General features: G+C 36.9%; 1 protein-coding gene across 2 annotated transcripts in view; it reads right to left on the bottom strand.

Annotated features, from left to right (window-relative positions):
* Positions 1-1,132: 1,132 nt before the first annotated feature.
* The window catches only part of LOC150104568 (nucleoside diphosphate kinase 5-like), a 122,812-nt gene continuing 110,646 nt past the window's right edge, over positions 1,133-13,298 (bottom strand). For both annotated transcript variants that reach the window (XM_090395784.1, XM_090395785.1), the window contains one exon: positions 1,133-1,372. In XM_090395784.1, the coding sequence (XP_090251910.1) occupies positions 1,316-1,372 (57 nt within the window). In that variant the 3' untranslated portion in view covers positions 1,133-1,315. The remainder of the gene's footprint in view (positions 1,373-13,298) is intronic.

Here is a 13,298-nt window from a genome sequence, read left to right as displayed (position 1 = left end):
TCCCATGACCTCATTGACTCTCCAGTTCATCCCACAGATGTTCATTAGAGTTGAGATCAGAGTTCTGTGGAGGTCAGTCAAGTGTGAAGACGTTCTTGTCCACACACTATGCAGTTGCAGCAGCCTGATGACACATTGAGCTCTGAGGTATTTGAACTTTCTGGTCAATGCAGTGCAAATACCTCAGAGTTCAATGGTTGTGGCACCACAAACAGAAGTCAGAGACCAACCAGGACCATACGATCACACCACCAACTCTGAATTTTATAATTGTGGTTATGCACTCTGGTAAGAGATGTTCACTGGGCATCTGCCACACCCACTTCTGTCCGGTAGAGGGAATAGCATGACTCGTCTTTCCATGTCCCACTGTACATGTCCTTTGCACCACTGAAGACGATGCTTCATGTTGGTTTTCGAGTAATGTGGAGTTTGCATATTACAGTCCTACCATGGAAACTCATGTTGTGAGCCTTATTTCTAAATGTTTTTAGGCAGATTCATGTTGCAGTTCATGCTTGGAATTCTGCATTCAAAGTGTTCACTGATGAATAGTGGTTTCACATATTATCCTTTTGCAGCACCCTATGGTCACACTTGGTGCATGTAGTGGGTTGCCCACTGCAGGAAGCACTTGCAGTTGGCCCCCTGTGCTTCCATCTCGGTATGGTATGGTATCACTGATGGTTGACCTGGAATGGCTCAATTTGTCAGCAATTTATCAATGTTGCAAGATGCCTGCAACAACATCCTATCTCGATGTCTCAAACTCTGTCAGCTCCCTTCTCGCAGCCGTTTTATCCCAACACAGTTGCACTGACTTGGGAGCATCATATTCCTCCAATTTATACTGGCTACAAACATGTGACTCATTACATGGCACAATGCACCTTGCCCATTGGGGGTGTCCAGCGACTTCTTTCCAAGTAGTGTAATGCTATTCCCAAGCAGATCCATGGTAAAGAGCAAGGATAGGGACCATCTCCAAAATTGTGCAAAAGAGTGAGAAAGGGTTTTCTACATGAAGACTGGTGAATGTGTGCTGACAGTGATAAGTGTACATGATACCCTTTGCTGGATTTAAAGTGGATCTCATGAGTCCCTTAACAATAATTATTGAAATTTCAAAAAATAAATATGATTCATTTTTATTTCAGTGTTTTAAAAATTTGTAGCACATGACACTGTTTCTAGAAACTATAAACACTTCACTGCTTGTTTGAAAAATTCACCACTTTTATTGTAAAATAAAGTGAAATAAAGCTTTTTAACCAGGATCACTGTGTTTCTGCTACATATAACCAGGGCTATATAATCACTCAAGTAGTGGCTTGTGTGGATTATTTGCCAAAAGCCAGTCAGCCAACCAAACCTGAGAGAAAAAAAAAGAAAAGGAAAAATGTTTTCAAATTTCTTTTGTTCATTATTAAATGGTGTCCAGCATTCAATATAAATATCTTATAAAAACTAGTCCTACTATTGCACTTTTTTTATATAATCTTTGTCAAGTAGCAAATAAAGCTACTTGACAAAGATTATATAAAAAAGTCTTATGAATAATTGTCAAGAAAAAATTTAACATAACAACTAGTCCTACTGTTTTATGAGTACATACTGTTACCTTTTTCCATATGAGAAATCTAGAGATTCTGCCATGATAAAAGTTGAATGGAATGAAACAGCACTAGGAAACAATTAAAAATAGCATTTAATGCTTCCAATATTTCATCTCAGTTACATAGACATCATTAGGGAGTACAGAATGAGACTTGAAACGCACATACACACACAAAGGCAGTACAAAACTAACTGAAACACATGGGCAAAAAACTAAGTCCTAAGATGGGGCACCCTCTATGGACACCTGTCAGCAGTCTAGGATATAAACTGGGATCTCGAAGTATTAGTGTTTCCCATATTTTGGGAAGTTTTATGCAACCCTATTTATTTAAATTAGGCAGGTTTTTAAAAGCAGCAGCAGATTCTAAAAATAATCCTCTTCTAAATTTACTGTGATGGTCTTTTTCCCATTGATTCTGCAAGCTATATCCAAAGAATCATCTGGAAGGCCATGTTGCCCATAGTCATAACTGCAGATGTATTGTTTATGTTCTTCCATTTGGATGACAGCTGATCTTCCTGTCTGTCTATAGGGCCAACTTGCAGGAACAAGGAACTCGATCTACATACACCTGAAACTGAGAGGGAGGGGAATCTGTCTTGAGTGGAGCAGATAAAAGTAGCTGATTTTAAGTGGGGCTTGAAAGTTGTACAAAGATTGTATTTCTTTAATATTCTGGATATATTTTTTGATGCCTCGGACATAGAGGCCAGTTGATAGCATTACCAAACCCTTTCTGAAGAGAAGGTCGTGGATTGGGAGAAGGACTGATTATTTTTTTTATATTGTGGGAAATGTAGCCATTAGAAAAGTGTGGTGTGTATGATTGAGTTGTGTCGCAACAAGAGAGGTCTCACTGGAACAAAAGTTATATGAGTTAGTGTTTTTATAACACCATGTTGTTTGGGGGGGGCAGGTTGTGAATGTATGTGTGAATGGGTTTCCTATATACTGAAAAGGAATGACCAAGGTGTCTAAGAAACTCCAGATTATTATTAGTTTTCTTTTCCATTGTAAATTGGATTCTAGGACGAAGACTATAGGTGTGACAGAAAAGTATCTAATGCATCTTAGTCCATGAGACCAAACAGAAAAGACATCATCTACATATCTTAACCAGATAAATAGATTGAGAGGGGGTTGAGTCAAGAGCTTGTTTTTCAAAATCTTCCATAAAACAAATTGTCAAGGTGAGAGGGGGAGACCCCCCATAGAGGTACCCTCATTTTTTGGTTATAGAATAGCAAAGGAAAGGAGGTTAGAGCAGGGGTTCCCAACCCTATGCCTGTGGGCACCATGGTGCCCGTCGACCAATTTGTGTGTGCCCGCCGCTGTTCAACCGTGTGCCATATAGTTTGAAATAATCATGCAACAATTCATGGCATGCTATAAGATGCATGCATTAATGACACATGACAAGTATTAAACACATACAATGTAAAGTAGATGCGCATTCGAAGCTGTTCATTCCAGTTTAAGAACTGGAATATCATCATATTCTCCTAATTATGAAGCACTGGCCAATGAAATGCAATGCCAAAGATCACACTAACTTACACATATATATATATATATATATTTACATTTTTATATAATGTAAACTTTTAAGTAATAAAACATTTGATTATAATGTAAACTTTGTATGTATTCATTTAACAAAAGAATTCAAAAAATTTGCTTGAAAAAAATAGATGGTGCCCATCACCCTACTGCTATTTTAGAATGTGCTCTAGGAAACAAAAAGGTTGGGAACCCCTGGGTTAGAGGTTGCTTTTTTAAAATAAAAATAAAAAAAGCAATAAGGAGTCGATTGAGACAATGTTAGTGAACAATGAGATGATGTTCAAAACTCACTGGGATATCATTTCTCTGTAATTGAGAAAATACTGGAAGCATTAAATATTATTTTTAATCATTCACTCCATTGAAATTTTATCGTGAGTTTTTCCCAGCACTTAAAAAGCCTTAACACACAGAGACTGAAACCATATTTGTTTCAGTTGAATCACTCATAATTTGCATTTTTCATTAATTTTTATTGGTGTCTTTTTAATGGAGTGATAGTAGATGATGCACCCTTCAACTGAACCTAGGTTCAGTTCTCATAATGACAAATGGTAGATATGAGCTTTTTCAAGTGAAGACAAGTTATCCAGTCTCACACCTAGGTAGCAGGGGATTTTTCTCTCAGAAACTCAGGTTTTAACTCTCACAAACTAGACTAACATGCATAATAAATAACAGACAAAAATACTGTAGTTGTAGACAGTGGATCAAGTAGTGTAGAATTGGCCTCCCACAATGAGTCCTTAGACTTCATCGAGTTGTCACATAATTTATTACACATAAAGCAATAGTCTTTTCATTATTATTATTATTAACATTTTTGACCTCCATGGAGTCAGAGACTCATGGGAGGTACACACTATTGCATACAGTGCTCATCCAACTGTGTCTTAAATTGATTCAATGAATCTACATCCACAACACACTCAGGCAGTGCATTCCACTCACCAACCATCCTCCATGCAAAGAACCTGCTCCTCACTCCTCTGTTCACACCCTCCTTATACAGTTTCCAGCAATGGCCTCTTGTTCTACTCCCCTCTCCTATTCTATGAAAAATCTTATCCATGTCTACCTAATAACTCCTGACCAGCTTATATGTCTCAATCATATTCTGCTCCTATTCATAAGGCTTTGCAACTTACATTCTCTCAATCTGTCCTCATACTCCACATTCCAAACTGACTACTTTTGTGAATCTTCTCTAGACCCTTTCCAACATATCCTCGGCATTATGAAAACCCGGCGACCAAATCTGTGCACAATAATCCATATAAGGCCTGATCAAGGCCTTATACAATGGAATCATAACCTCTCTATTTCTGAATGTCAGGGTCCTCCACATCATTGCCATTATTCGATATGATTTCTTCACAAATTGTGCAATGTGACCCCTGAATTTCAGGTTCTTGTCCGTCATCACTCCTAGATCTTGAGAGGAGAGAATCTCTTCTACTTCCTTTCTTCTTGGTGGAGTTAAAGTTTCTCCAACAAGTGTATACTTTGCATCCCATCATTGCATACCAAATCTTAAAACCTTACACTTGGCAACATTGAAACGACAGTTCCACTTACCTTCCCATTCATGCAATCTATTCAAGTCCTCTTGTAAAGCATTAACATCTGCTTGATGGTTCATTGCCCCCCCCCCCAGTTTTGCATCATTTGTCTTGTTCCAAACAGCTGGATATCACTAGTTAAATCCAACTCAATATCATTAACATACAAATTGAACAACAATGGCCCCAAAACTGACCCCTGTGGCACACCGCTGTTGACCTTTCTCTCTCAGGATACTGCACCCCCCCCCCATATAGAACTTTCTGATACCTATCCGACAGCCAATCACTGATCCAAAACAGAAGTCTGTTATCTAATCCCATCTGTTTCTAATCCCATCTGTTATCTAATCCCATTTATTTAAGAGCTTGTCATGTGGCAGTCTATCAAAAGCTTTTGCAAAATCTAAGTACACCACTGTATATGCATCTCCCATGTCCAAGGTATTTGTCACCTTGTTATAGTACATAAGTTAGTTAGTGAAACATGATCTTCCCTTAACAAACCCATGCTCATAACCATAGAGAATACTGCTGTTATCAACCCCTTTCTGTATCCTGCTTCTCACCAATCTCTCCAGGATCTTCACCACAACTCCAGACACAGACTGGCCTGTAATTTGAAGCTATGTCAGCCTTATCACCACCTTTATGCAGTGAAACAATTTTACCCTCCTTCCACTCCCTTCGAACCTGGACTGTTGTAAGACACTTATTAAACAGGCATGCCAATGCTGTTGCCAATTCCTTGGAACATTCCCTTATGATGTGTGGTGTTATGTCATCAAATCCTATTGCTTTATTGACATCAAGTTTATTTATTTCCTCAAATACCTCCTGCTCACTTACAATTAAGCCATCCTCTCCTATGTCCTCTAAAACTTAAGTTCTTCATGATTCCGCCCTGATCAGGATGAAAACCCTTATAAATTGATCACTGAATACCTCAACAGTCCTCTGCAGCAGTTACCATTCTACCACTTTCATCCCTTAACTTCATCTTACCATGTTCATTCTTCCTTCTACTTGCCACATATCTAAAAAACTCTCTAGGGTTTTTCTTTGCCTGATTTGTCAATTGCTGCTCATAGTCTACTTTTGTTTTCCTTACTGAGTCACTCTCCTGGCTTGTTCTTTATATTCTTCATGTGACTGATTATTACCATTATTCAACTTGCATTTTCTCCAAAGTACTTTCTTTTTCAAGATTTCATGCTTAAGTTCCACATTCACACATTTTACACTTGCCTTATTCAGTCTTTTGGCCTTCAGAATACATTCGTACATTCAGTACCGTCAACAGGGTGTAGCATAGAGGCAGCCTGCCTCACGGCGTGGCTTAATAAGGGTGCTCTTTCAACTATATTGTGGTAGGCGGCATCGCTACGCTAACAATTCCTGTTTAGCATAGCAAGTGGAGAAAGAAGTTCTTCCAAGCTTAAACTGATTAAAAATTATTTGCGAACAGGAATGACCCAAAAAAGATTTGTTGGTCATTAGAGGCGTTGTTGGTCGATAGAGGCGGACATAGCTTATAATTTAAATTTAGAAGAGCTTATAAACAGTTTCACTGTGCGATATCGCCATAGAGCAAACATTTAATTAATATTATTATGTAATCGTTTTGCATTAATGTTTCGCTTGTAATAAAAACAAAATAGCAACTGGAGATTTTCTTATATTTTTGTCTTATAATCTAGGAGGAGTGATATTTAATTGTTTGCCTCAGGGCACAATCTAATCTGGCAACGGCCCTGCGTACATTGATGCTGTTATGTATTTCTTTGTGAGTTCCCATGCAGCATTTATTTCCTTACCGCTCCACTCCTCGTTCCATGTTATAGCTCCAAGCTGTCTCCTAAGCTTGTCATAATTACCAGCCTTATAATTCCACATATATATCCTTTCCTCACAAAATCTGCATATGACTAGCCACAACACAGGTGATTACTTCATGATCACTTTCACCAACTGGAGGAAAATGTGAAACCTTCTAACAATTACATCCTTTGATAAAATTATGAGATCTAGAACTCTTGATCCTCGAGTGCCCTTCTTTACATGCTGCCTGATAGTTATCTCTCAAGAACTCAAGAAATTCATTTTCTTTATTCCCAAATGCTATCTCTTCATTCCAATCTATATCACCATAATAATTACCCTTCTCTTGTTCACTAATCCAAGTTGTTTATACATTTCTTCATCACTACCTTCCACATTCCCAGGCCTATAGCAACATCCAACTAAATACGTCTTCCTCTCAACCTCCATGTTATACCAGACTGCCTCATAACCATTGCTACTATTTCTCCCTTTCAAGTCTACCTTATGTGGACTTAATTCCCCTGCTATCATCAGCAGCAGCACCCCTCCCTCTTCCTGCCCTTTCTATCCTCGCAAAAAATACTGTACCCTTCCATTTCTATTCCCGTTACGATATCATCTTCATTCAACCGTGTTTCACTTATTCCAATGATTTGGGGGCGAATAAACTCAATCACTGAAACCATTTCATCCCCTTTATTTCTGATACCTCTGGCATTTGTAAACAAACAGCAGTTCATTTTTAGGTCTATAGCCAGTCCTATCCAAACCATATGTTGGTTGTGATTTCCCCACTACACCTGCTCAATCACCTTTATCACTACTTGCTACATATATCTGCTCAGTCTCAATTTCTCCACCCACAATATTCTCCACTTCATACACATATTCACTGTCATGTCTCCCTGTCCACCTAAGCTCCCCCCCCACCGTTTCTCTGTTCCTCTTGTATTTCCGTTCTCTCTTCCTCTCTCACACTACTACTGTTTCCACTGCCAAACACTTCTGTCTCTTCAGTACCTCTCTCCTGATTTTTCCCTTCATCTCTTTCTTCTATCTCTGGCATGCATCACACACTGTACCAGCAACACTCACTCCAAAGCCATTTAAATGCAACCCATCAGCCTGTATAATTTCATTCTTCCCTCAAACATCCACAAACTCCACTCCCTTCTCCTCACACAGCTGCACTAGCATACCATTCATGATTTTGGCTCTCTGTCACAACTCATCGTCATCATACCTGGGTAACACACTGACAACTTTCACTCTTCTCACTTTTCATTTGTAAAAGATAGACAAGAACAGAAATATGTTAATTTTTAAATAGAGATGAGTGAAATAGTGCATTCATACAAGAACAGATTTAAGATGTATATGTATGAGATATCACTATCACTGAATGTAAGTGCAGGAAAAAGATTGTGGATGTTATGGGGATGAGTGGTAACACAGCAGATGTGCAAGGTAATGAAAATGCAATTTGTGGCACTGAAAAACAAATTAAAGAAAGATATGAAAGCAAAGTTGGGAAAGATGAGGCAAGAGAATAAACATATGAGATATGAACTGAGAAGAATTACAGATTTGCATGGGAATATGAGGAAGAATGGAGACAAAAGATTTAAAAGAAATATTGAATGATTTGAGAGTGATAATGTACAGAAATTGGTTGATTAAGAGGTGAGTGAAAAAAGTGAACAAGGCCTGTTTTCTGGGAGGCAGAATGAGCAGAGTGGTTGAAGCACTAAGAGGAGTACATGAGCAAAAGAGTTGGTAGTTTACACGAATGATTTGACTGGTAACAAGAAGAATGTAAGGAGGGATGTCATGAGGCTGTTAAGGAGAATGAAAGATAACAATGTGGTAGGTAATGAGTCAGCTTGTTGCCCAGGTATGATAATGAGCTGAAAAAGCGAGGAAGATTATGGATGGCATGCTAGCAGAGTTGTGTGAAAAGAGTTGGGCTACATTTGAATGGATTTGGTGTGAACTGGTTGCACAAACTGTTGCTGCAAGAAAGAACGAATGAAGTTAATATAAGATCTGAGGAAGCAAGATGTGTTGTTCAAGAGCTGGAGAGAGAGAAAGAACAGGGTGGACAGGGGACACTGCATGAAGTGTAGATGATAATGATGATGATGATGGTGTTTCAGGGGTGTGCAAGAAGGATTAAGATAGTCAAGAATGTGTGGGGGGGGGATAATATCAGTGATGATAGACAAGAATGGACAGGGGGAAGTGTAGAGGAGTCATATCGAGAAGTGGGGGTTAGTGGGACTTGTTATAGAAAAAGAAATGGATTGGTGTGTGTATGTTTACAAATGCTCGAAGTATTAGAAATGAGAAATGAAATTGTAGTGTTGATAGAGTTCATTTGCCCAAAAATTGTTGGTATATGTGTGAGACATGGTTGAACGAGGATGACATTCTGACAGGAATAGAGATGGAGGGATATGTAGTCTTTTGCAAAGATAGACAAATCAAAAAAGGAGAGGAGGAGTGTTATTGATGATGGCAAAGAAGTTGGGCCCATCTATGGTGGATTTGGAAGGAGCAAATACTGATAGATTTGAAGTATTATGGTGTGAAGTGGAGGTAGACAAGGTGAAATGTTTATTAGAGTGTTGCTGTAGACCTGTTGATGTGGAGGGCATTGCAAAGGAAATGTTTAGACTAACTAGTCTGGCTAGAAAGTATTTTTAACTTGGGTATAGTTATGTTAAAGATACCAAGCAATTTTAAACCTGGTTTTACTCCATTTTTTCTAAGTAAGCAAACAATTGCTTGGTATCTTTAACATAACTATACCCAAGTTAAAAATACTTTCTACATCTATATCTCCTCCTGAGATTTTTATTTAATAAAGTTATAACACCTTATGATAACTTGTTTTGGTAAAATACTTACAAGCTCTGCATTACTAAATCTTGGTATTTCTAGCCTGGCTCCCACTGATGAGACCTCAATAAAGGTCGAAACCGGTCTGGGTAGTGGCCCCTTGCCTTTAATACAAAACATCATACATCCCCTTCTTGGAGATGTGTTTTGGCATTAAGGGTAAATATTAAGATTAGTGATCAGATCTTGCTCCACCTTTACCACGAGTTGCCTTGGTCTTGCACTACCTGTGGGATCAGCTAGTCTTGCATAAATTGCAGGTGCAAACTTGACATTTTGTCTGTTTGCTTACTTGGAAAAAATGGAGTAAAACCAGGTTTAAAATTGCTTGGTATCTTTAACATAGTCTGGCTAATAAGAAAAGGGTGATTTTGGACGATTTCAATTATGGTTATATAGACGTCTAGTCTATATTACTATGAAGAGACAGCATCAAAAACCAAAGAGAATGAATTTCTTGAGTTTTAAGGAATAACTACCATAAGCAGTACATAACAGAGGCCACATGGATCGATGGTCTTAGATTTGATTATCTCATCAGAAGATATTCATATCCATGTCTCACTTATCCTGCAACTTTTGGGCAAGTAAACGCAATCTTGTTGGTTGTCATTTCTCTACACCTAACCATCCATTCTAAACTGTCTTTATCACAAGCAATGGTTTAATGAGTTGAGTACTATTTCAGAAAATGGATTCAATAACTAAATTATATCTTAGGCATTTTGACAATGAACCTTTCTTCCCTGCTCAGGCTGACTAAGGTAGATTATGATATCATAACAGTTATCCTAAGCAGAGATTCTTATATAAATAAAAAGCATGACCTAATCTCCACCAATGGTTCTTATGCAATAAATTAATATCCAAATGGGAAAAATATATATATTTTTAAATAAACTGTGATATAAGTGGTTTAAAATTAAATTCTACATGATGCCAGATGACCAAGAATATATGGCTTTACCAAGTACATAAAACTATCCCTATGTAGCCAACAGTGGATAATATCAACAGAAATTGATACCCATTTTCTTTCTATTACAAAACAGTTTCTACCTGGCATTACTGTACACATACCCTGCCTGTGATCTGGATATTTTGTTTGGAAAATTAAATTTCTACCTTTGAAGAAAAGATATCTATTTATTCAAAATATTCCTATGTTCCAACACCTCAGGATTCTTCAACAGACTGCAGAGTTCCAATCCCTTACATTTCAGGCATCTCAGAACCTATAGGCAGAATTTTGAAGAAGTATCATCTTATTCCCAAATATTTTCCTATCAATAAAATTTCTCACTTGTTGCCATCTACAAAACCTCTATAATTGGCTGGTGTTTACCAGATACCATGTGAATGCAATTTGTCATATTTTGAACAAACAGGCCATTCTGTGGAAAAAAGAATGAAGGAACATCAATATTATATTGAATACATGAAACCTCATAAGCCTGCTCTAGCACAACAATACCATTGACAATAATCATAATATCCAGTGGGATAAAGCTTGTCTTCTCCACAGATGCAGGTTTAAATAAACGCCTTTTTAAAGAAAGTTGCGAAGCCCTCTTACATCAGCCAAATTTAAATCGAAATGACTGTCTCTCTCTCTCCCAAAAGTTTGGGAAAGACTTATACTTATTTTATGCAACCATCAATGAAATAATTATCTTTAAAGAATTATTTAATAATATTTTAGTAATTAATCTTCTGGCAAGCAGCAACAATTTTATTTGGTGATCCACCGACTGTTCCATTCCTTTAACTGTTTGTTCTACACTGAGGATGGACTGTTACTTTCAGTATGAAATATATGTACCTTTATTTAATTAAAGTTATTACTGTGGTCTATACATGTTCCATTATTAATAGTTGTAATTTGGCCACACAGTCTCCAAACCCTCCCTTAAATGAGTGGAAAGGCTTAGGTGTTGGCAGTACAAGACAGTTTATTTAATAGCATGAATTCATAACACAGAATATAATTATTGTTTAATTTATTTGCTAATATTTTGCTGGTATATCCAGCATCTTCAGTTCAGAGCACAAACACAGTTTTCCATGGTACACACATAATAAAAAAAAAAAAAAAATCTTATATTCTGTGTTGAGAATTACTACCATTTAATAAACTGTCAAATTCTCAGTATTAGATAATTAACAAACAAACAAAAAAAAAGCAACACAACCAATCACATCCAATTCACAACTGAATTGGGAGGGAGGGGCTAATAACTTTCCATAGGCTATCAATCATTCAATTTACCCTAAACCAACATATGCTAAAGGAGTTCAATAGACTGACAATAAAGAAATTTATCAATGCATGGTGAGTAGAGAGAGAGAGAAAGAACTAGGAGTAACCCCTGGAAGTTGTGAAGAATGTGATTAGTAAGGGTGTGCAAAACAGATTTTTTTTCTTGGAGAATGGTGTATGAATGGATTGGATTACTCTAGCAATCCATTTCCATTGTAGTTGTGAGTGCCTTCACAGTGAATGAGTTTAAGGTTAGTGAAGGTCAATCACAGTGAGTCTTCTGACTCAGTGGAAATACCCATATAACAATAATTCTGTTTTACAGAGGTTGTAAAAATTGGCTAAAAAAGTATTGCATTCCAGAGAGGCAAAGTCAGCATCATTTGAACAACATCCGTGGCTCTGTGTATGTGTATCAAAGATACCATACTACTGAGATGGGTGATGGTATGACTGTTTATGGAAGTTACTTCTGATGTGTATGTGGGTTTCCTTTAAATAGAAAAGAATAAGGAGTCATTTGGAAGCTGTGTAATTAGTGTTTCTTGGAAGGGAAGACAGTTGTTTGTTTCTTTTTCTATGATAAATTGTGTGTTTGGATGATAGCTGTTTAAATCACTAAAAATATACACAAAAACACAAGGTAAAAGTATTATTCATTAAATATACTGGCATATATTTCAGCCTGAAATTAACAGACCATCGTCAGTGGCTTAAAAAACAGTTGTTACGAGGTAGAATGCAATCAACTGATTTATTGAAAATAGAACGAGCTGCATGATGTTAAATCGCCAGTTGCATTATGCTTTCACTGAAGAAAAGGTTAATCATAACAGTGTAAAATAAATTGCATACATATATATGTAGAAAGTTTTTTACCTTAGGTTTATTACATGTTAAGGATAACAAGAAATTATATACTTGGTTTTTAATCCTTTTTCCAAGGAAGCAAAGCAATGGTTTGGGTGTGAAATATATTCACGTCTGAACTACTTGTATATATGTATATATATATATATATATATATATATATATATATATATATATAGAAGCCAAAGACTTCTATCACTTGCCTTAGTATGTAACCCATAATGCAAAATTCTTCAGAATTCTTAAAATTGGTGAGCAAATGAGAAGAATGTCTAAAAACGATTATTTGTTGTCTTTCAATTTCCACAGTGAATTTGATATGAGGATATAAAGTATTTATAGTAGCTAAAAGCATTGGTAAGGTATCTATATTGTGAGGCCACACTGCAAAAATGTCGGCTATATATCTAACCCATCATCAGATAATTTAACATCAGTTTATAGAAAACCCACTTTCACTGGACATTACATTCTTCAACTATCTGCACATCATCCTGCTCAAAAGACAGGAATCAAAGTGTTTAATTCAACGAGTTAAGACTAATTGTTCAACTCCCCATCATTTACAGGAAGAACTCGCAACTAACAAACAAAATATGACTTCTCTGAAATGATTACACAACATCTGATTCTTCCTACAAACCTAACCCAAACAACAAGGAATCAATACGTTGAGTTCCAATTCCATATATCTCCG

The sequence above is a fragment of the Typopeltis vanoorti genome, chromosome 7 (genome assembly GCF_054136105.1).
Source record: "Typopeltis vanoorti isolate ZY-2024b chromosome 7, IOZ_Tvanoo_1.0, whole genome shotgun sequence".
Lineage (NCBI taxonomy): Eukaryota > Metazoa > Arthropoda > Arachnida > Uropygi > Thelyphonidae > Typopeltis > Typopeltis vanoorti.
This window is presented reverse-complemented; position numbering and strand designations above follow the sequence as displayed.